At 42.7% G+C, this 24,985-nt stretch overlaps 1 protein-coding gene across 2 annotated transcripts in view; it reads right to left on the bottom strand.

Moving 5' to 3' along the window:
• Positions 1–5,303: 5,303 nt before the first annotated feature.
• STK38L (serine/threonine kinase 38 like) overlaps positions 5,304–24,985 on the bottom strand; it is a 44,453-nt gene continuing 24,771 nt past the window's right edge. For both annotated transcript variants that reach the window (XM_053407063.1, XM_053407062.1), the window contains exons 4-14: positions 23,294–23,416; positions 22,353–22,436; positions 18,726–18,849; positions 17,806–17,960; positions 16,873–16,975; positions 14,992–15,053; positions 14,642–14,759; positions 14,319–14,442; positions 8,423–8,518; positions 7,819–7,910; positions 5,304–5,701 (exon numbers count right to left, since the gene is read on the bottom strand). In XM_053407063.1, coding sequence (XP_053263038.1) covers positions 5,574–5,701; positions 7,819–7,910; positions 8,423–8,518; positions 14,319–14,442; positions 14,642–14,759; positions 14,992–15,053; positions 16,873–16,975; positions 17,806–17,960; positions 18,726–18,849; positions 22,353–22,436; positions 23,294–23,416 — 1,209 coding nt within the window. In that variant the 3' untranslated portion in view covers positions 5,304–5,573. The remainder of the gene's footprint in view (positions 5,702–7,818; positions 7,911–8,422; positions 8,519–14,318; positions 14,443–14,641; positions 14,760–14,991; positions 15,054–16,872; positions 16,976–17,805; positions 17,961–18,725; positions 18,850–22,352; positions 22,437–23,293; positions 23,417–24,985) is intronic.

Below are 24,985 nucleotides of genomic sequence, written 5' to 3'. Positions count from 1 at the left end.
AGCCAGGCCTCGGCTCAGGGCGCGCGTCGAGTGAGGAGAGGCGAGGAGCCTGGACGCCGCCCGCGGAGGGGAAGGAGCGGCGCGCAGACAGCGCCTAAGGCCTCACCACGCCTCGGGTCGGGCCTGCTGGGCTCCCTTTCCCCTTGCACAAGGGCGCCTGCGGCCGAGGGCGCCCCTTCCGCTCAGCTTCGCCCTCGGGCTCCACCGGCTCGCCTTGGCCAGCTCGGGGTCGGGGGCGCCGCTTGAACCCGCGGCCCAACCCACGGGCAAGCCGAGCTCCGCCATCGTCGCCGCAGACCCGGATACGCCGAGGAAGCGCTGACCCCCTTCCAGCCCCCGCCACGCAGCTCTCCTCCCCCGCCATGGTGGTGCCCCCCGCCCAGATTCTTGGTTTCTCTAATCCTACGCGATTCAGAAGATAACTCGCAAAAAGTGCCTTCTGCACCTGAACGCGCAGGTTGGAAAAGCGCGTGAGGCGGAAAGATGTTGCAACCCGGGGGCGAGAGGGATTCCTCGGAACCCGCACCTGTAACAAAACCTGCTCCATCGCAACAGGGCGCAGGTGGCCCAAGATCGAGCTTGAGGTTGCAGTCCTCTTGCAGGATGCACATTTTGTGAAAGTATGTGCCAACTTACCTGAGTAAACATGTATATAATTCTGTTGTCAACTACAGTATTCAGAAAGCTCAGGCCAGGCTGCAAGGCTGAAGTTGGCTCCTACCTCCAAGTGCCTCTACAAGAACAGATGTTTGGAGGCCTTCTTCCCAAAATAAGCTTTGAGCATTCCCAAATCAGAAAGCACAGCTGCTAATAAAATGTTCCCTAGGGAAAGGATGGGGAGCCTGTGGTCCTCAGGTGTTGCTGGATTCGCAACTGCAGCCAGCATGACCAGCAATCGTGGGGTTTTTTTACAAAACACATTTATAGCCCACAATTCCTCCAAGGTCAAGGTGCTGTACATAGTTCTCCACATTTTATCCTCACAACCCTCTTAGGTGGGTTAGACTAAGAGGCTGTGATTGGCCCTAGGTGAACTTCATGGCTGAATGGAGATTTTAAACCCTGGTTTCCCGAGTCTTAGTCCAGCACTAACCACACTAAACTGGCTGACAGTCCAGCAGCATTAAGAGGGCAACAGGTTCCCCACCATTGCCTTCTCTGATGCGCTAGCACCATGTCCAGTGCAAAGCTTTATTTTTATGCAAGGCGTTATCAACTGTACAAGCCCGAGATCAATGCTTATAAATATGGAACTGAGGAGTTTGAACCCTAAAAGAAGTCTTGGGCCATTTCCAATCATACACACTTGTTGACAGATGCCAGGCATTTTGTTTCCATCACTCCAATTTTGTACAACCTGCACTGTTTGTTTGCTTCCAAGCTCTATTCAAGGTGCTGGTGTTTCTGTTTAATCCAGCTTTCCCTGAACTGTGACTAATTTTGAATTATTGGTTAATTGTCTGATTGAACAATATTTAATGTTTTGAATTTCATATTTTACACTTAACTTTTTTGTTATTGCTGACATTTTCTTTTGACTGAGTGGTGTATAACTTAGCTAAATAAACCAACCACTTGGGACCGCCTTCTTTTATACATTTCTCACACTCAGCTATATTGGTAAAGTGCTTTATGTGCATTATAACACTGACACCAGATGACGCTGTGGTGACCCGTCTTTAGCCAACGGGATTTCTCTGTATGAAGTTTAGAATGCATTTAACTGAATCGCTTCTTTGATGGGGCTAGATCCAGTCATTAACTAGGCATCATCTGAAGCTTTATTCCAGCTCCCTCAACCTGTGGTGAACACCCACTCTAGGTATTTCAGGCATGTCATTTTTCAAAAAGACCTCTAGATGATTGGGGGAGGGGCGTCTGGTGCCTTGCCACTTTGGAGTTATTACTGTGTTTGGGTTTGTTGGTTTGTTTTGTAGTTTTTAATGCTTCATTTGGCTTGGGGATTTTTTTTTAAAAAAAACCTGTTTTGATATTGTACCTCATTAGTTCCTCAAAAATTAGGTAGGGCATACATTTTTGAAACAAAAAAATTGATAAAATTAAGAAGCAAGCTGTTGAGAGTACTTAAAAATGCTCTCATGCAGAAGTGCTCAAAAGCATAAATGGAGAACAGGACAGCATGAAAATCAAACAAAGTTGATCCAAGGCATATGTAAAAAGAAAAGAAAAAAGCAGAAAATGCTTAATATTGCAGAACAGATCCTGACGAAACGTCAGAAATAACTTTCTGACAATAAGCTGTTCAACGGTGGAATGAACTCCCTTGGATGGTTGTGGACTCTCTTTCCTTGGAGCTTTTTAAGCAGAGGTTGGATGGCCATCTCTCGTGGATGCTTTAGCTGAGATTCTTGTATTGTAGGAGGTTGGACTAGATGACCCTTGGGACCCCTTCCAACTCTACGGTTCTATGATTCTATTCCATTTTTTTAATCAAGGTGACATGATGAAGTACTTCATGTGCTGTGTTTGAACAACATCCAGACAAGAGGACTGGCAGCTGTGACAATGACCCAGGTGGAGAATTCCTCCTATCTACCTGCAGTTCCATAAAAATGCTCTTTTAGAAACAATGAAAGCTTGTACTTTCATATACTTTCCCATGTAAAACATGGTGCATGTTAAAACTAGTATGTGACAGCTGGGACCAATGGAATTTGTTGTAGTCCAACATCTGGAGGGCACTAGGTTGGTAAATGCTGATGTAGACTCTTCCACCTGCATTCCAGCACACATTCTGCAGGGCTGTACCATAGATTTCTGAACAGCTGTGAAGTTTGCACCACTGCAGTCTGAATATTTCCTTTTTAAAGAAACCAGTGCTGCTCTTGCAGCCACAGGCAAAATACCTTGGCAATTTCATCCACATTGGACCAATTGTCCAGAAAAACATTTGTTACATGCTGTGATTTCTTCTATTCACTCAGCTTTTGGAAGTGCAATTCCATCAGGATTCTATTGTACACAATAAGCTATCATGAGGTGGGCCCATTTTAAAATCTAATGAAAATACTTTTCATTTTAGAGCCGCTTAGCACTGCAGTGCTATTACGACAACAATAATAATAATAATTGAAAAGGCAGGATTGTGGGGTGGGGCGAGGCTGCAAAGTGTTTTGAAGAGGCTTAGTGGAGCCTCTAAGATCACACGGGTGTAAGGCAACAGTAAATGTAAACAAACTACAACTTGTAGAAAAGAATGCCATGTTTATTTAATATGCTGTAAAAAGCCTTATATAAATCTTTATAATGCTTTCTAGTGTAACTTTTCCCAAACCACAACTAATGAATTTGTATATTTAAAAAAAGAGAGAAAATATAGATTGTAATTGCCATTCAATTCTCAAGTGATTTTTTTTTTTTGAAATTTTAGTCATTAAACAAGGTCAAGGTACTTTTCAAGCACTGATTATTTACTGGGGAAGAGCTTTGCACAAATGTGCAAAAGAAATAAATCAAAGAGAAAAAGCAGAAACTCATTCAAAGGGTTTTCTGCATATTTTCATGGGCTGTTGTGGTAAAAACTAGAACGAGTTCCCAGAGTACTACTATTTTGCCCAGAGATACAGAATCTGTGGCTCTTCAGATGTTGGACTACAGCTCCCATCTTGCCTAATCATTAGCCATACTGACTGGGGCTGATGGGAGCTGGAGTCCCAACAATTTCTACCCACTGCCAGCAAGCAAACAAGAAGGCTGGCATGGAGGGAGTAGCTATATGGGCTTACAAGCAGCTCCTCTTGAAGAGCAGGAGTAGCGGGACATTTTTCCGCCTTCTGATGTGCTTCAGCACTTTGGATTATGGAGCGTGTTCTAGATACCATAGGAAATCAAAATAAAACTATGACTTTAATCATGGATCCAAGCAGCCTATGAAGTCTTCTGTGATCAGTTAACAAGGGTAATTCAGGTTAATACCAGGTTCTCTCTCACTGCATCCGGTGACTGTGGCTTTGTATAACCAACGTTTAAAAAAATAAAACTTCTAGCAAAACAAAACAAAAAGTGCAATTGCTCTAGCTATATTAGATTTCAAACACTGGCAACATTGGTTGATTCTGGATCATTTCCCCATACAAAACTCTGTCCATTTGTTCATTGCACAGCTCTCCTGGGATCGTCCCATTCCAACAGGCAGATGGGGGATTGAACATGGAAGCTTGCATATTTGTGAGCTACTTCTCATGAAACCTCTCTTCCCTGTAGAAAGTTAGCATGGCAGGGAGAAGAATTTTAGAATTCTTCCCAACATGCAGCTAGTTGCTTAAATGCAGGAACTCTCTTCAATTTTTTCTTTAACTTGGAAGATGCAACTTGTCCACCACTCTAGTTCTGAAGTGGTCGACTTACAAAGAGGGCTGTGCTATGTGATATTTGCAAGTTTGTAAGTTCATCTCCAATTCATTGTATTAAAACAACAACTTACCCCACAGCCATCAATATTAGTCAACCCAACCCTGACCTCCCAAAGTTAAAACCATGTGAGTAATTTCATCCTTCTTAAACACCACATGTTGACAAGAAGTGAACCATATATACTTCAGGTAAACAGAACTTTATAAATTTGCAATCAAGCCATTTCAGGATCTTTGGTACTCTAAGAAGAATAAAATGGCACAATAAACCATCAAGGGGAAGTTAACGCAGGAGGAAGAAAATGAAAGAAGCAAAAGGTAGGTTGTACACTGATTCTCGAAAGCATATTCAGCTGCTGTTTAGCCTGTCGTCCCAGATTTTTCTCCTCTCTACAAGTTTTCCACTATGAAGCTGTAGTTTAATTGATTTCACAGTACCATTTCTCCCCTGAAAATAAAAGAATTGCAGCTCTCTCCGCAGCGGTTTATTATGCTAAATATACTGGGTTCCGGGTCCCATTTCTATACCAGTTCCAATCTGAAGTGCAGCTTCTCTTTAGGAGCCCTGAGCTAGAGCATAAGCCATTAAGTACAGAGAATAACCTTCAAAAGAGCTTGTTTCAACCAGTATACGCATTTGTTTCAAGCAGCTCCATGACAATATCATGTCCTCACATGCCATCTGTAGGAAACCTATTAAATAGTTACAAAAAAGTGGCTTCTGGTTTTCATACTGCATATCTAAAACCCTGCCCAGGTTAAACACACAACAGGCAACATTACTGAGAAGCAATGTCGCTTCGTACAAATGTGATACGGGTTGAACCCCTGGGCAAATTAGACACATTACAGTACAGAGCCACAATACAAACAGAGGCATAATTGATCTTTTTACACACACACACACACACACACACACACACACACACACACACACAAAGATGTCCATTCCTTTTTTATTCCAGTACCTTTGTTATAATAAAGTTAACAAAAATATTCACTATTAAAAAAAAGAGTGAGAGAGAGAGAAGCCAGCTGGCACTGCCAACTAATTCTTGTAGTAGTCTTAGAAATCCTAATCCGGTAGAATTTCCTATTTTCAGTCCATCGTCGTGACCATTTCAGTGTATTGGGATTATGCCAAGCGGGTCTTAGTGATGCAGCAGCTACCTGAGTTCTTTGTTTTATTTCTGCTGTGTTTCACAACTTTCCAGCATTCATGTACGAAGGGATGGAGCCACGCTGAGTGAGCCCTTCAAACCTTTTGTAAGTATAATTAAGAAAAACCCAGTCCTTGGACTTGTAATCAGGTTCTGTGGTGTTTGGCACTAGAATGCAAAAATAAAGATTATAAATACGCATGCATATGCACAGAGTCAAGCTTCAAGCAATGCTAAGCTAAATTAATACTGAAGACGGAAGTTAATCATTCACACTGTATGACTTTTAAATTACACAAATAAAATGGTGATGCATTTTACAGAGTTTACTTAGGATCCGAGAGTGAACAAGAGGATAACTGCACACATTAAACTTGGACGCCTTCAGAATGCTTGGGGATTCATCTGTATTGCTCTTATTTATATGCATGATTTTTCTATTTTACATTTGCATTATCCCCTAAACTTCTTGCAGTAATAGGGTTGCCATATTTCAGAAAGTGAAAATCCGGACACAAAAGTTATTGACCTTTTTTTTGGCAAAAATCTCTCAAAAAACCATAAAGTTTTTAAGCTTTCCCCCCCGAAATTCACCAAAAAACCAACACTTCCAATACGTGTTGCCTTATGCCCTGGTTTTCCCAGACATTTTCCCAGATTTTTGGAAATTCCGTCTAGACACCATTTCCGATGGCCAAATCCCGGATATGGAAATTCCAGACATATAGCAGCCCTATGCAGTAAGAAACACTAGTTGGAAGCCCACCCTAAAGGCAACCAGCTCCCTTCAGATTAAATAATTTTTATAACTACAGGGAGAAACCTAGAAGAAAGAAACATAACTTAGTAGTAAGGAGATCAGTAAGCAATTATGGGTGAATGGTCCATCTCAGTGGCGTAGAGTGGGGGGTGCAGGGGGGGCCGGCCGCACCGGGCGCAACATCTGGGGGGGCGCGCGGAAGAGACTCGAGTGCTAAAATCCACGGGTTAGGGGACGCAAATTACTTGCCTTGCCCCGGGTGCTGACAACCCATGCTACGCCACTGGTCCATCTACCTCATACTTTTTTCTTAAACTTACCTTACAAGGAAACATGTTTTGACCAGATGTTAGTCTCTCCATTGTTCAGTTTATATCAATTTTATCTTTTTTCCTTCTATCTTGTTCTAACCGTCATAATTTGTTTTTAATCTCCCTCTCATCCTGTTCCTGACTCTAATTTTGTTTTTTTGTTTGCATCCCTGTCCGACTACTACAGGTGGCAACCATTTTAGGAGCGTCCAGTTGACGCGTGATTGTTGGCCTACAGGTCTTTTTGGACCCGGAAGAAGGCAGAACGGAGGTGGGGCAGAACTCCCCCACAAAATGGTTGCCACCTGTACTCCATTATTTTGTCTACTACAGGGCTGAAACTGGTATAGCATCAAGCACAGTGCTGGATAAGTCTAATTTTGGCTATTATAAGCCTAGAGCAAAATAAAGTGTGTGGACTTCAGGTAGTTTTCTATCTCTCAGACTCTTCCCTTATCTTTGGAATACCCCACTTTCCAACTCTTTTTCCTTAGCACTTCTATTTCCCTTGTTCTGCCACTTCAGTCCTTTCCCTCATTATATTCTAGATCCCTGGTCGTGCTTACATTATTTTTTATTAATTGTTTTAAACATTTATAAACACTTCCCCAAAGCCCATCTGCAGTCTCTTCCCCTCTGTACAATGTGCTCAGCTAATAGCTCGTCTGTACGCGCTGCCCCTCAGTGAAATTAGGGCAGCTCAGCCAATCACTGACAAAATAAACCCATTAGTGCATTACAGTATATATTGTTCTGATCAGTTAGAAGCGAAGAACACTTCAGTTTCATTTTAGTTTCTCATTTTCATCTTGCTTTTTTTTCAGAAGTAGTCAAAGTAGCTTAACAAAAGAAGACATACATAATTTATATCAAAACCCGATTAAAATGATAGATGCATAAGACACAAACAGGTTTAAAAGCAAGCAGTAAAAAACGTTAAAAAGCCAACCGCAGCAAACCAAAAATATGCTGATCAAGTTTACATAAATTTGCTTTTAACGTCTCAGTTTATAATGAAAAGTTAAGGAACACAAAGGTGATAGAAAAGACGCACAGCATTTCTCCCATGTGACAGGGAGATGTAAGAGGCCTGCTAAACTGTAAGCGATGAGGTGGCCCCCAGAGAACAAAAACAAGAACTCTGAAATGAGGCCTTATTCCCAAAATTATGTGGTTCATTTAATCCATATGGCAGCATTAATGTGCACTCTCACCTGGCTGTAAAATATCAGATTCTGGGAAGTCATCAAAATTGGAAGTGTCATCAATACTTTTGATTTCTATAGTGATTGCAGCTGGTCTCTCTCTACAGCAAAACAAAAATACCAGAGTAGTGAACAGCACAAGCAACTTTATAATAATTTCACAGTGCATTAAAAAAATCCTAACATCACAACTTTCTAGGAAGCTTCACTAGAGCACGTAGATGTTAGAGATGCAGTATATTTGCTCCATTCTATTGCTATTATTTCACTGAGGACCCGAGGATTAAGTGCTGAATGCAGCCCACTTGATCTCTCTCTATAGCCATTGGGACTATCCCCATGCCACAACCCTCACAAGCCCTGCTTCACATCCTTAGCAAGTGCTTTTGCCTGGCTGGAAGGTGCCTTTGATTATCACTCCAGCTTCCCTGGATAGAGAATAATGTTTGAGTGCAGGTGTTTGTGTAGGAACCTCTGACTTCTGCTGGAATGTAGCCTCTGTTGGCTCCTTCTACTTTTTGCCTCTGGGTGTCAGAAGACTGACCACAAGGGACTGCAGTCCTTGGCCTGAAAAAAGTTTCCCATTCCTACTTTAATCTTTCAGCAACTGTACCTGATATGTCCCCAATCAACACCTTCAAAAAATGGGTGACTCTTAAGTTCTTCTACTCCACTGCTACCGATTCTGTTTTCTGCATCAGTGCAAAATCTGAGAGAAGGAAAACATGACAAAATGTTGCAACCAAGGTGGTCTACAATGAAAGATGAACGTTTCAAAATTCGCAAAATTGCAGTCTGAATCCACAGTCACCAATGGAAATTACTACTGACACCAGGAGACTGCTCCTTCCACTCATGAATTTGTAAGGGAGTTTTAGGTTCCCTTACTAATTCTAAGAAAACTGATGAAACTTCTGCTGCTTGCAAGACATTCCCATAGTTCCTTTTTTTCTTCATACAAAAATGTGCAGATGAGACAAGAACCACTTCTTGCCCATGGCTTCATTTACCAGAGGACTTTGGGCTGCATAGACAAACAACAAGAGATGGGCACAACGCCCCTCTTGCTATCTCTATGGAAAAAAGAGTAACCGAAACAGAACATAGACAACTTTCTAGTGGCTAAAATCCAATTTTTGAAAACAAATAAATCTGATAATGGGCTAGTAAGAATCAGAACCTAATGCCAACATTTAGGATTGTAGTGTACATTTCCATTTTTTTCAAAACACACAAGCTATTGACCCATATAGCAACTCTGTAAGTTAAGTCAGTATTATCTCTATATTCCCAGCACAGAACTAAGGCAGAGAGATAATATACCAAGTTTAAAATCTTATTTACCTGTGCTTTTAACAAATAAGGATGTAGATTTTATCACTGCTACCATTCTATTTTAACATATAACATTTAACAGTTAACATTTTATTAACATATAAAACTGAAGGGGTACAGGAAAAATGCTATGCAAACAAGTAACTGGTTTTCCTAAGGTTACATTATGGGTTGCAGAAATGTCATTGAACTAAGAATTTCCAAGATCATAGCTCAAGCTATTACAACTAGTTTTGTGATTATTTTACACTAGATTCTTTTAACTGCCTTCCCACTTTTTGCCTCTGTAGGATTTCATTGCCATTTTAGCTTTATTCTGTAAGCTGCTCCAAAAGCAATGACTGAAGAACTGCTAATAAATATTTAAAAGATAAATAATTTATATAAGTAAAATAAAAACATACAAGCATTTTGGAGCATTTCATCCCAATACTCAATCGTTCTGTTCCTCTTATTTCAATTTAATTGCACGGCAAATTTTAAAAAGTCTTAAAGCTTAAATTTCTTTAGATACTGACATACACCAAATTCCTTAAACCAACTAGATAATTGTGCCTTTACCTTGTAACACACCCAGGGCTGATTCAGGATTATGAGAATTCATAGTGACTTTTTGTTTTTTTTAATACAAGGGCGTGGGGAAAGTAAGGGCTGGAAAAAATCCTTGTGGTGATCAGCTACATTGCCGGAGTGGCAGAGTTAGGAAGTTCTGAGGTGCAATTTGAACAGGCTATGGGGATAATTATGAAGGAGCTGCACGATCACTGACTATAGCCAAATGGTAGATCACAGGCTTTGTACATCTTGAGATCCCCATTTCAGTCCCTGAATGAGATTATTTGTTGTTGTTGTTTAGTCGTGTCCGACTCTTTGTGACCCCCTGGACCAGAGCACGCCAGGCACTCCTGTCTTCTACTGCCTCCCGCGGTTTGGTCAAACTCATGCTGGTAGCTTCAAGAACACCATCCAACCATCTCATCCTCCGTCATCCCCTTCTCCTTGTGCCCTCCATCTTTCCCAACATCAGGGTCTTTTCCAGGGAGTCTTCTCTTCTCATGAGGTGGCCAAAGTATTGGAGCCTCAGCTTCAGGATCTGTCCTTCCAGTGAGCATTCAGGGCTGATTTCCTTCAGAATGGAGAGGTTTGATCTCTCAAGAGTCTCCTCCAGCACCATAATTCAAAAGCATTAATTCTTCGGCGATCAGCCTTCTTTATGGTCCAGTTCTCACTTCCATACATAAAGATTATTTAAAGGATCTCAAAAGCAGACTGTGCTGAAATAGGAGGACAATGTGCAGACTGTGCCTAAGGCAGCCTTGCAGGAGGCTGGTTTCTATCTGTTCCTGGAGATTCCTGTGCACCTTAGGAGGTATGCCTGCTTTTAGTAAGCTGCTAATCAGACACTCCATTTTCATAATCTCTAATTTTTACTAAATTTTCAAAATAAAAATCAACAGATTAACAAAGTAAAACAAACTCATATTAACTATAAAAATTACAAATTAATTTCCAATTTAATATATCCTTAGAGATTGACTACCCACCTCCATGGTGTTTTAACTGCCTTCCCTTTATTGCTGCATTATACAAATAATGTATTACAAAACTTTGATAAAATTATTATCTTTCTTCCGTTGCTTAAACCTCAAATCCTGCTCACGGTTTCACTTATCTATAATGCTTCTCCAGATAGTCCAAAAAAGAACTGAACTCTTACAAAAATTGCTTGTCTTCATCTCTTACGTTGCTGTCCTCCTATTCTTTTACATTTAAAATCCATCTTTAATTCACATTCTCTCCCCACCCTTCGTTCCACTGCTGCACCTATAAGCACCTGGGTGCAGTTATTTCATCCTCTTTGGAACCTTTGTCTCAGCTGCTGTTAGCGTGTTGGGAATCTTCTTTGTTAGTTACTTTCTAAGTTAGCATCACTGCTCCCAGTGGTTCTTACATTCTGATCATCACCAACATTCTTCTCTATAAAACTGCTTGGTTCTGGAGGTTCTTAGTTTTGGTAGTTCAAACCCATCAGTCCTTCCAGGTCAGATTCCATTTTGCAGTTCTCATTCAACCGGACACAACAGGTTTATGTTCACATTCCTCTTCCACTGGAACTCTCCCATTGTACTGTTACTAGCAAAGTACTTCCAATTTTACAGTATAAAGTCACATTATATTCAGACGTTCTTCTTTGGTTTTAATTTTGTTGCTCTTTATTCAGCTGACAACAGGGAAGGTAGCAATTTCTCAATGACTTTATAACTTTGATGCACAGTCCACTCCTCCCCTTCTCTCTCACAGCAGCAATTTCATTCTCTCTTCCTTCCAATAGTTAGACGAACAGACTTCCCCCTGCATCTACCAACTCACCATTTCTGGCAGGGCACCTTTTATTTCATTTCCAATTAGTCCATTTTGACAGAAAGTAAGCCGCTTCTGTGTTGCCGCCAACGGAGTCTGCAACAATGTCGCCTGTGCCTCGCCCCTTAACCTGCCTGAAAGGAGTCCTTCTGAACCAGGAAAGGGGCAAAAATGATCTCTGTAGCTAATTTTCTCCTCTCATACCACAGGGGGGGGGGTAGGGGTGTGTGTCTTTGTCATTCCCCATTTGAGTCTTCTCCGATCTCAGACAAGTGGCTCCCCACAGTCACAGCTTGATGCAGAAGCCCATTTGCATAATCTTAAAATACGGACTCTCCTTCATGGATCACTGCCTTGCCGTGGCGAAGGGGCTTGAATAACTCAGAGAAGCTATGAGCCATGCCGTGCAGGGCCACCCAAGATGGACAGGTCATAGTGGAGAGTTTAGACGAAATGTGATTCACCTGGAGAAGGAACTGGCAAACTACTCCAGTATTTTGCCAAGAAAACTCCAGACATAAAAAAATGAGAAGCTTTGAGAAGAAAGTGAGAGTTTCCAAGGCATACTCTGGTTCATGGGGTCATGGAGAGTTGAACACAACTAAGATGACTAAGCAACAAAAATACCTTGTAAATTTCTAGCACTGAAGCAAACTACCTTACATACCAGCATGCAGCAAGTTCAGATAGGTAAGCAAGCAAACAAACAAACAAACAGTCTGGCAAGTCAGTCCCATTATTATTGACTATTCAATACAACAATGGACTAAAAACAATCCTCTTCTAATTAAAAGTGGGGAGAAAACAATTCTAAAAATGGCCAGCTCCAAAGAGTGGAGATCCAATATTTTGCCCCCCACCCGGGGCTAGAGGGACCCCCTTGGACTGACAAAGAAAAGTGCCAAATACAATTCCTAGGAGCCAAGAGAAATGGGCTGTGAAGACAACTCCAGGACAGTGAAACAGTGAAGAGCAGCATTACATACCAAGCACAGTCATGAGCGGGAAGACGTTTTTCATCAGATTGTGCTAGACCCTGACAGAAGTGCTGTCCACCCCCCCAAACTGAGTGTGTGCTAGACCAAGTGTGCTCTAGAACACAAATAGCCCCACTGCCTCTCCCTTACAACTCCTTTTGCTGGGAAAAATGAGAGGCAGGCTGGACCAGCTTCACTACAACACCACATTTTGCTGTAAGCCTGGTGAAAGCCATTCCAACTAAAATCAGCCATACAGTTGCATATAGGAATAAGCAACCAACTGTACTACACAGTTACAGCCAGGAAGATCCACTGTAAATCAGTCATGCATTCATACATACAATAAATCCCAGGGAGTGACAGTCTACTCAGGGCTGAAAATAGTATTAAACTAGCACCCCAAAAACAAAAAAGATGGTGGGCAACGGCAGCAGCAGGGCAGTAGAGCACTGCTACTACTAATACTACAGCTAAATCCCACCCAACTACCTACTACTTAGCCCCAACACAACTCCAGATTTTGCCTTCGTGCTAAGTGAGTTTCAAGCTTGCAGTGGTGCTCCATAAAGCTGGAGTACACAGCCTCCAATCCTAAGAGAAGTCAATGCACTCTCAGAGAGGCAGTGTATGTGGTGTGGGGGAAGAATAACACTGTCCCTGGGTAAAAATATTGCAAGTTGAATGCAGGGAAAGTGCATTACCTCCTCAGCTGAAACACAATAGTGAGGTAAGATATGTGGATATGACACAACTATATGTCAAATGTAAAAATACAAGCATAAAAAAGGTCCATGAAGTATTAAGTTTGGAGTATTAAGTTTTGCATTCCTTCCTGCACTGAAATCACCTTTAAACCCCTCCTGTATCTTCAATTCTATTAATGTGCAAGAACTTAAGAGCTGTTTTTGCTAAAGAAGAACAAGGATGACCATTTTTTAATAAACAGAACCAAGAAGTTACTCAGCAGCATGCTGGCTCAAACTATTTAGGCTATATCTGGCTGCAGCAGAGGGAGAAATGGAACAAGGCGGCTCTGCTGAGATCTGCTTCGTTTGCATCCTCCGCTCTCTGAACTGGTTCCACTCAAGCAGGCCACTGAAAAAAACTCTAAGAAGTCGTGTCTGAGTTCACTTGTTTTCCTCTTCCTTTTCCAATCCTTTTTCCTTTTGAGTCATGACTTTTAGATTGCAAGCCTGCAGGCAGGGACTGTCTTGCTTCTCGTTCATTCTTAATCTTATGCAAGCTGAGCCTTTATTGGCTGAAGAGCAGGGTAAAAATGCTTAAAACACTGACATCTACATTGCTAAACTGGATCAGCTAGTCCTACTATCTTGCCCACATTACGCAACTGGACACCGCCAATTAAAGGTTTTGCCTTAACTTATTGTAAGGATCTTTCCTGCAGAATCTTGCTTCTGCTCCTAATTTCAGGAGCGATTTTCCACAATAACTTCAACAGCTTACAATTTTTTGGACTTCACTTACTTCAAAACATGGATTAACAAAGCAGATTTTATTGGGCTTTATTAGGGGTATTTTCTGACATAATGCCAGTGTTGTGGGAGCTTCATGTGCCACTGACTTAACACTGGAAGCCTGAATTCAGGGGAGAAGGCTTCCAATTCACTTACCTCCCACTCTATCATCCACGTTTGTGAGAAGAGCAATACTGTTCTGGAGAGCACCTATGTACATGGCAGAGGCTCCCACAGTGGTAAGGCAATGACCAAAGGGCTCTACATTGCATGCTCAGTGCTAACAAAGCTGTGCATCATTGTGTTTGTTCCACAAGCAGGAAAAGGGTAGTGGAAGAAAACAGAAGCGTCAACTCACTTTAGAATTAAGTCCTTGGCTTTTTCTGAAATGGGCACCTCAGGTGGAAATACTAGAGTCTCTTTCCAATTCATAACTTTCCTATATGTTTCTTGAGGTGTTTCAGAGCAGAAAGGGGGATAACCTGAAGAAATGGGGGGAGGGGAAATCATTAAAAATGTACTGATTTGAATGTCAGATTTAGACTAAATTACAGGAAAGAAGACGCAGGACTGAATATAAACCTGCAAGTCAATCCTTGGCTCTCTCAACAAAACGCTCAGAGAAAGTGTTATTCTCATTGGAAAAGGGACAAAAAGATGAACGGGGTCAATAATTCTTACCTATTAGCATTTCATACATAATCACTCCCAAAGACCACCAGTCACATAATTTGTTGTAACCCGTTTGCATGAAAACTTCTGGAGCAATATAATCTGGGGTCCCAACAGTAGAGTATGCCTAAAAGCAAGATGATTTTAAGAAAAAGTTTTAGTCAATACTCTGGCAGTCTTATTAACTTGAGTTATAATAATGTATAAGCATTCACCTGTCATCTAATAACAGCCTTTTAGTTGCTTGAGGAGATTGGGTGACAAGGAGAGGTTGCTGAAGCATGAATTTTTCAGCAGAAGGCCATCATGCTGAAAAACTTTGCAGAAAGCACTCAAAGCTCACCAAAAACTGTACTTACCAGCTGTCGCCTATTCTTTTTCCATGTTTCTGCTTTTCTCTTAGAGTTCATGTTCTGAAATGCTAATTTGCAAAAATATAAATTATTGCATTCAATTTTACCAGCACAAGAAAAATTCAGATAGGGCACAATCCCAATGTTACCTCTGTACAACGGGAGCTACGTTAGCATAGTTTAATACTGAAACTGCACTGGTAAATGTGCAAACAAAAACCATGTTTAGGGAAGAAGGAATTATGTAGTTACTAGTGGTCAGCTCCTGGATGAGGGTATGAAAGCCAATGCCATCATTACCCCCTCCCCTCTCCAAACTTTCGTAAATGTGTGAAATGTGTGAAATCAAGTTTTATAGATGCAAGTGATGGAAAGTGAATGCAAGACTGGAAACTGTTTGTGCTAAATTTTTGTACAGGACTTCAGCACAGAAGACACAGGAAGATGGACTTTGTTTATAACTGAAAAACGGGTACCCAGGTTTTGTTTTTGTGCCATGATCTTTGGTCTCGTCCACACATGGAGCAAAATTAGGCACCTGAATAGGCCATACCACTTCAAACTGCAGGTGGGGGTGCCATTTTTTAATGCTTGCCAATGTGTATGTGTTTTTTTAAACAATAACAATACCTGCAAACAAAAAGTAGGCACATAGTAGTGAGAGTTAGGAGAAGGTTGAGTATGAACATATGCTAGTTTATCTGTGTGTGTTTTAACTTACAGAACTAAAAAAAGGAACTTTGAAAAATGGTAGTCTATTCTATCACATTTTGCTGCCATGTGTAGACCAGGCTGAATTTACATGGCCTTGTTTCAAATATATATATCTAATTTGGAGAGGGGAAGAGGATCTTATCTGTTGGAAAATTCCATTCCACCTTAAAGAGCAGACATGGGATTGTTGCGTGTCACGTGTCTGTTTACATCCAGCACAGTCTGCTGGGAACTTCCATTTGTGTATAGCTTTTGCTTTTCTCTCTCTCTGAGGAGAAGAAAGGGAGACAACATGTTTTCTTTGTCCTGATTTATGCTTAATAAATCTTTAGCTGTTAGTATGTTTCCACAAGCCTCATGCCTGTTCTGTTTGCGCAGTACAGTGGTACCTCGGGTTAAGAACTTAATTCATTCCAGAGGTCCGTTCTTAACCTGAAACTGTTCTTAACCTGAAGCACCACTTTAGCTAATGGGGCCTCCTGCTGCCGCCGTGCCACTGGAGCACAATTTCTGTTCTCATCCTGAAGCAAAGTTCGTAACCCGAGGTACTATTTCTGGGTTAGCAGAGTCTGTAACCTGAAGCATATGTAAGCCGAGGCACCACTGTATGCTCTGCTAATATAGCATGCTCAGGCTTTTGAAGTCTGAGTAGCTGATTTACGTCGCACCAGAGATCGGGGGATCGTCACAGCTGGAAGGGCATGATCCAGCTGGGGGCTAGCCAGCAGGCATCTCGACCCCGAAGGATGCTGACATTATCTACCAAAGTTTTGAATAGTTATCAGGGCAACAAGAGAACCTTTCGGCAACACCTGGTTTACTGTCCCCCCAGTCTTGGAAAGGAGGACGACTACTAAAAAATGCTACTGCCGACTCACACCACTTACTCTCTGCAGCTCTATTTTCCCAAACCACCATTGTTCATTTTCTCCAGCAGCAGCTAATATCACCTGAGCAGGCAAAAATGGCAGCTGCTGGAGCAAGTGACCAAAGGTTTCTTTAGAACCCCAACCACAGCAAAGAAGTAGAACTTGGCACTGTTCTCATTCAAAAAGGAGTTCTGGCAAAAGAAATGCACTTATATAATGCCTAACCTGTAGGGTGTACCTATCAGTGCCTCTGAGGGAGTGCAGAGTAGTTTAATACTTGTAAGATACAACAGGCTGTACTTACAGAAGTCACTTGGTGGATTGTGTGTAAGATTTCTGTAGAATTCGGTTCTGTGAGCTTTCTTTAAACCTGTGCAGAGTCCAAAATCAGAGAGTTTTACATGCCCCTATGGAAAGAAAACATTACATGAGTTTAGGTGCTGAACTACCGAAAATCCTTTGAAAGCTTGCAAGTCCTTGCAAGTCCATACTTAAAATGCCCAAAACTAGAAGTGAATTTCAACAAAGGAAAAGGCACATATTTTGAAAAGAAAAAATGACTTTCAGTCAACAGCATTGCATTGTTCCGGTTGAGAGGAGCCTGTTTTCCAACTCCTTTCCTCTGACACCTTTGCATGTACCAGGAGCAGGTATCCTGCAAACTGGAGTCTGAATGTAGACCTTCAGGCCTCTATCTGGCCAACTGAACTCTCCCCAGCTGACCAGCTACTGGTCCTGCTTCGCATAAGAGTGTGTTTTTGCCAGGCAGGAGTGTGTCCTTGAACTCTGGTGTCTCTTGCATGTCTGGATGGAGGATAGAGAGGGTACGCTAGTGTGTGCAGAAACTAGCTTATTGTACAAAGGTAAAATTTACATTTGCTGCTCTGCCTGCTTCTGCCTCTGGCCTCACCCATCCCTGGCATTTGGGCCTTGGAAAGTTGTTGTTTATTAAATTTATATACCGCCTTTCATAATAGGATCTCAGGGAGGTTTACAGAATAAAATACAAGATAAAAACACAAGTAAATAAGTAAAACAATAACTCCCCTTCCCTTTTGAGGTTGCTTAGAAGGGACACATCCATTGAGCTGAAAAGTATTCCCCATCAATGGCATAAACGTATCGTGAAGGACAAGAAGAATGGCTTTCTACCATTCCCTTCAGCCTTTGCATACTGCAAATACCCAATGTCAGAACGAAGACAGAAAAGTACAGGAGATGTAAAATCATCTTATACCTTTGCATCCAGGAGAAGATTATCTGGCTTAATATCTCTGTGAATAAAACCCAGCTGGTGAATTGCATCAATGGCCAGCACAGTTTCAGATATGTAAAACTGTGTTTCTTCCTCCGATAAAGTATCCTTCTTCATTAACAATGTCATCATATCTCCTGAATCAAGGAGAAATATATATTATAGGATTTTACAAATAGGCTTTGGTAGTCCAAATATTTACAAAGGCACAAGCTCAGTCAGTTCCAATAAGTATTTTCGAAACTCAGCAGTTCAGAGCCGAGTGATGAAGGCTCTTTCATGAAATATTGGGGGGACTCCAAACATTTTATGTAGTCACTTGCATATACACTTAAGCCTTCTCTTGATTTTTTAAAACAATTAATAACTGTGTTTGTATTGTTCCATTATGTCACAGAATAAAAGCCAGTGTGAACAAAACATTTCTCATCCTTTAAATGTGCTTAAATGATTGGGAATAGCTATACACTTTCCTCATTCCAGGGACTCAGCTATATAGCTGCAAATAAAACGTTTTAAGTGAGTTTTAAGTGCAATATACAATGTGACACTAGATGGCGATGGTGAGTCTTATGGAAAATTCAATCTAGTAGACCCTCTGGATATGAATGTAATTCATTCCAGGGGTCCGTACATACCCCGAAAAATCCGCAAGTAGAGGCGCCACTTCTGTGCATGCGGCAAAACCCGGAAGAATACACTTCCAGGTTTGCTGCATTTGCAACCCAAAAGTTACGTTACCTGAAGGTAACGTAACCCAAAAGTCCACTGTATTTTAAAAAGTGCTGTTAAAAAAAATTTAAAAATTTCAGAGCGGTTTTTATGTGTGTCTAGATTCCACCCAGCTCTCAATCCAGCAAGTGACACTGGTTTCAGGTATGAAGCATGGACCATTTATTTACCTCCAGGTAGAAACTCCATGATCAGGTAGAGATTCCGTTTGTCTTGAAAACTATAAAACATCTTCACCACCCAGGCACCATCTGCTTCAACCAGTATATCTCTTTCTGCCCGTATATGAGCCACCTATAGTTGTGAATATTGCACAACGAAACAGAATGTTCACAATAGCCAATACATAAAGAATTATTCTCCTACATAAACCACCAGTTGACCGATTTTCATATGCAATGCAGAAATGCATTACTGCTAGATAATATAAAAGTGTAAGTACATGGGTGTGCGCACACACAACAGAGGTAACAGCTGTCAGACAAGCTCAATCAATTTGTAAGCTTGAGGTCCATTTCGCAGAACCAAGCTTTATGTGTTAAGGCGTAGTGATCATGTCTCATACATGCTCATGTGAATTCGCTCTGTCTCACAGTAAACAATGTAAACAATACGATAAACAATAGTTTACAGCAAACAATTAAATATAATAAATAATAATAATAATAATAATAATAATAATTTATTATTTGTACCCCGCCCATCTGAGGGAAGCATTCACCACCCCGCAGAGCCCATCGCCCAGCCCTTCCCGGCTTGCTTTTATTAGCCAGGATGGGCAAGGATCAAGGAGACAGGTGGTTGGTTTCACGCGTCCAAGCAGCCTGTCCACATCCTCGGGGGTAACGGATTGAAATTGATTCCATGCAACTTGACCAGACAGGGCTCTAGCACTCTCTCGTCCCAGCCCTGCTCCCACAGTGGTGTCTAGCTCCTTCCGAATATGAGTGATTTTATCTGCAAAAAACTTTGCAAAATCGTTGCAGGAGATCTTGGGGCCTTTACAAGGCGCCGGTGGTAAAGGTGGTTCCGTTAAATTGCGGACCACCTGAAAGAGTCTCCTGCTACTATTTTCTGCAGATGCAATAGAGGCGGTGAAGAAAGTCTTCTTTGCCGTCGCTATCGCCACTTGGTAGACTCGATGTTGAGCTCTAACCTGTGTCTGGTCAGACTCGGAGTGAGTTTTCTGCCACCGACGCTCTAGCCGTCTCAGCGATTGTTTCATCGCCCTCAGCTCCGAAGAAAACCACGGGGCTGTCCGGGCTCCATGCAATCAGAGAGGGCGCTTCGGAGCCAGACAGTCGATAGCCCTGGTTAACTCCGCATTCCAGCGGGCCACCAGGGAATCAGCTGAAAGGCCATCAACATGGGATAAAGCATCCCCTACCACTCTCTGGAAACCATTTGGATCCATTAAGTGGCGGGGGCGGACCATCCAAATTGGTCCCACCTCCCTGCAGAGGGGAAGGGTCGCAGAGAAGTCCAGTTGCACCAGGAAGTGATCTGACCATGGCACTTCTTTTGTTTCACTTTTACTTAGTGTCAGATCACCCACATCACTAGAGGTGAACACCAGGTCTAAGGCATGTCCATGACTATGAGTTGGGCCAAACTTATTCAGGGACAGCCCCATGGAGGCCATGCTTTCCACGAAGTCCCGAGCGGCCCCTTGTAAGGCTGTGTCAGCATGGATGTTAAAATCCCCTAGGAAAACCAAACTAGGTGTCTGCAGGAGAACATCCGCCACGACCTGAAGCAGCTTGGACAGGGAATCCTTGGTACAGCGGGGAGGTCGGTACACCAAAAGGAATCCTGTACTGCCCCTATTGCCCAACTTCCAGAACATGCACTCGGAAAACTGGGTCTCCCCAATAGGACGCCTGGTGCAAACTAATGACTTCCTAAAAATCACTGCAACCCCCCCTCCCCGCCCACATGACCTGGGTTGCTGTGCGTAAGAGAAACCTGGTGGACAAGCAGCGGCAAGGACAGGCCCATCTGCTTCCTCCAACCAGGTCTCTGTCACACAATCAGGTCGTGGATGGCAGTGGTTTTATTCATAATTGACCTGGCATTACACAGCAACACCTTCAGGTCATGTCGGTTTCCCCTGTTGATTCCAGTATCCATCCGGTCAAGGCCAGACCCGGAGGCAGGGATAGTCTTCAAACAACGACTAAACCTGCCTCCTCGGTAATGACATGGTCTGGTCTTAGCGTAACTCCTCCTCCTGCCCATGATCACCGAGATCGGATGTCCCAGTGCCTCCCCCCTTGTGGAACTTGTCCCAGCCATCGTGTTGGCTGGGGCCCCACTCCCAGGCAGCCCTGATCCCGCCCCTTAAAAACAAAACACAATCTATACAGAATCAATAAAACAATAAAAACAAAAACAGAACAATTATACTAAAATTAATCCCCAACTAAATATCCATCCCACCCACCCACCCCCAACAAAGCAAAAAAAGGAAAAAGAGAAATAAAAATTTAAAATGCCACTGACTGCTTGAGGACATTTTAAACACATTAACCACTTGGAACCGGGAAGCAATGGCAGAACAACTTCCCACACTTCCCCAAAAGTTTGTTCCAAGTAAGGGCCTGGGCCACGCCCCCTGGGCCAGTTGGAAAAGGCCCTGGAAGGGAGCAGGCCCTGCAGTCCTCACCACAGCCGATGGTCCCAAGGTACAGTGGTACCTTAGTTTGCATACGTTTTGGATTACAAACATGTCAAACCTGGAAGCGCGTGTCCCGGTTTTCAACCTTTTTTTGGATTACAACCCATTTTGTTTGGATTACGAACACATTTTTTTGGGAGGCCCCTTGGGTTACAACCTGTTTGGGTTTACAAACGGACTTCTGGAACGGATTATGGTTGTAAACCCAGGTACCACTGTATTTAATTCTATCTTAAAATGCAACACCCAATCAAGTGTTTCAAGTGACTGGCTTCTTTTGTGTTTTGTTATATGGCCAGAAGCGGTTTAGTCATGCTGGTCACGTGACCCAGAAAGCTGTCTATAGTCAAATACCGGATCCCTCGGCCTGAAAGCGAGTTGAGCACTGCTCCCCATAGTCGCCTTTGACTGGACTTAACTGTCCAGGGGTCCTTTACCCAACCTAAATGGCCAATGCCAGCCTTTACTTCCAGGGGTGCCAGCCAAGATGCACCAACACACCTGGGTAACAAGCTACACTTTTCAGATTTTTTGAGAGATAAGTTGTACAAGTATGGATCCGCAATGCTGAATCTGTGACAAGACAGCTTCACACAGCTGTTGCATAGTGCCACAATTCCTTCCAGTCCAGGATTTAGTGCAAATACATGTAATATTTGCACACAAACTGACTAAGGAATCACATCACACTATTCCCAAGAAGTTTATAAATATAGATTTGTTTTAGATTTGCAGCACACACTTTTCCAAAGACTCCAAAGAGAGTAGTACGGCATGGATATATAGCCACAATTCCCAGGGTTTTGTTTTAAAGACAGCCTTATCTGTCTTCCACCTTCCCACACCGCAAAGAAGATCTCAAAAATCTCAGTCTCAGCCAACTCATCCTTCTATCTTGCCCAACTTCTCTATAAACAGGTAAACTAATCTTTCAGTAACTTATCAGTTCCACTAATAGTGACAAGCAATGCATCCTACCTGCAACAAATGTGCTGCAGGAATAGGTATGGTCCTTTTTCAGCTGGCCTTTTTCAGCAATACTACAAATATATATTGCACACAACACTGCATATCATGACTATTGGTTTTGAAGTGCTTGCAATATACTAAAAAGACATACCTGCTCTTTCTCTAGCATGTCAGCTTTTCTTAGTATCTTCATTGCATAAATATGACCCGTATCTTTCTTTTGAACGAGGCGGACCTGTGGATTAATTTTTTAAGCCATTATTAAAGCATACTGTTAAGCTAACAAAGTTGCAATACTGGGGTAAATGCAGCAAACTGGTTGAATAGCAGTTCCAAAACTGGAAGAAGGGTGAGTGTAACAGGCAATCTATATGAACACCTGATCTCTGCTACAAAGAGCAACAAATGCTACTAAAATCCATGAAGATTAGAAGGAAGGTCTCTAAGGAGAACTGAGAAAATTGGGAGTGAGGGGAGAGAAACCTAAGTTTACTGATTGTTTATTGAATGTTTATCAGAGTTATTTAAAAAAAAAAGTCTCAAAGAGCCGGCCAGGGAAGGGAGAGCAGTACAAAAAATGAAGAATTCTGAGCTCATTATAAGGTCCGTCCCCCCCCCCCCCTGCATACCATAAACAGGATTATTGTTCAGTAAGTTATCCTGACAGGAAGGTATCCTGAAATAAAGAGTTCCTAAGAAAATACACGGGATGTGGGTGGCACTGCGGGTAAAACCTCAGTGCCTAGGACATGATGATCGTAAGGTCGGTGGTTCGAATCCCCGCGGCGGGGTGAGCTCCCATCGTTTGGTCCCAGCTCCTGCCCACCTAGCAGTTCGAAAGCACCCCTAAGTGCAAGTAGATAAATAGGTACCGCTTTATAGCGGGAAGGTAAACGGCGTTTCCGTGTGCGGCACGGGTGCTGGCTCACCAGTGCAGCTTCGTCACGCTGGCCCCGTGACCCGGAAGTGTCCTCGGACGGCGCCAGCTCCCGGCCTCTTGAGTGAGATGAGCGTGCAACCCTAGAGTCGGTCACGACTGGCCCGTACGGGCAGGGATACCTTTACCTTTAAGAAAATACACAAATTACGAACCTCTCCAAAAGCACCTCTTCCAATAACTTTCAAAGATTCAAAGTCATCGAGGCCTAGCCTTGTTCTCTTCAGCCGCAGAAATTCGGTTTCTTTGCGGGCATGCTGAGACCTTCGTAGCTTTTTCTGAAATATATATTAAGCATGAGAAAATCCACAACTCATACAAAAATGGTATAAACAGGTAATCAGTTTATAATGCTACTATCACCAAGTATGGGATATAATTCCCTCTAGCCTCCCATAGGGAGGGAGGACTCAGTGAGTCCCATTGGTGTGGTTAATGTGTCATAAAATAAGAACACAATAATAGCCCTGCTGGGTCATTGTCCTGTTTCCACAGTGGCCAACCAGGCGCCCATGGGAAGCCTGCAAAGAGGCCATGCAAGCAACAGCATTCTTCCTGCCTCTAACCTTGGAAGCAGACTACAGTCATCATGGCTAGCAGCCACTCATAGCCTTTTCCTCCATGAATTTGCCCAGTCCTCTTTTATAGCCATCCAGGTTGGTGGCCATCACAAATTCCATAGTTTTAACCATGTGGTTTTTTTGGTCTGTCCTGAATCTTACAACATTTTGTTCCACTGGATGCTCATGAGTTCTAGCAATACAGTGGAGCCTCTAATCAGTTCTGGAGGTCCGTCTGTAAGTCAACCCGGGTCGCTGGTAGAAGCACCATTGTGCGCAGGCACATTCAGCGGCACAAACAGCAGAAGCCACTTCTGCGCATGCGCGAACCACGGCAAACCCGGTATTTACTTCCGGGCTTGCCGCAGTCGCAACCTGGATCAGGCCCAAGTAGAGGCGGTGCTAAGTAGAGGTTCTACTGTACAGTGTAAGAAAGGGAGAAAAACTTTTCTCTATCCACTTTCTCCATGTTATGCATAGTTTTATGCACTTTTAACTCACCTCTTCACTAAACAGAAAACAACATCCCGGGTGTGCTGCAGGGACGTAGCGTGTGTGTGTGGGGGGGAGGAAGCTCCTCACACTGCCACCCCTGAGCCAGCCCTGCACTGGTGGTGCTTCGGCGGCAAGGGCTGGCCTGGCGCAGTGGGCTCCGTTCGCCCTCTGCACTCCCCCCCCCCCGGCGAGGGTGCATGCTGTCCCCTTTCCTCGCAGGGGAGTTCCTCCATCTCCCTGATAATTTTGGATGCCCTTTCCTGAACCTTTTTCAAACTCTACAATACCCTTTGTGGGGCGAAGTGACCAGAACTATACACAATATTCCAGGTGTGATCACATGATCAATTTGTATGATGCCATTCTGGTATTGGCAGTTTTGTTTCTGATTCCTTTCCTTAGGACTCCTAGCATTTGCCTTTTCAACAGCTGCTGCACGCTGGCCAGCATCTTCATAGAGCACCCTCTACAAGCCCATGGTCTTGTTCTTCATCAGTCACTGCCATGGGCATATATGTGAAATTAATATTTTTTTGCACATTTAATATTCAAACATAAACAAAATGTAATATTTAAGCATAAAGAAAATTTAATATTTTAAAACAAACTATGATTTAATGTGATTATGCAGCAGGCTAGTGCATAATCTCACACCACCTCTGTGCTGTTTCGGTCACAATGGCTTGTTGTGCAAACCCAGGCTTATGGCTTGTTTTCCTCCAATGACCTACTCCAAAAAGACATGTCACTCCTGGTCAAAATAGTTAAATAGGCAGTGGTATCTTAGCTAGG

The sequence above is a fragment of the Podarcis raffonei genome, chromosome 10 (genome assembly GCF_027172205.1).
Source record: "Podarcis raffonei isolate rPodRaf1 chromosome 10, rPodRaf1.pri, whole genome shotgun sequence".
NCBI classification, from domain to species: domain Eukaryota; kingdom Metazoa; phylum Chordata; class Lepidosauria; order Squamata; family Lacertidae; genus Podarcis; species Podarcis raffonei.
The sequence above is the reverse complement of the archived record's forward strand: the minus strand, read 5'-3'. Positions and strand labels throughout refer to the sequence as shown.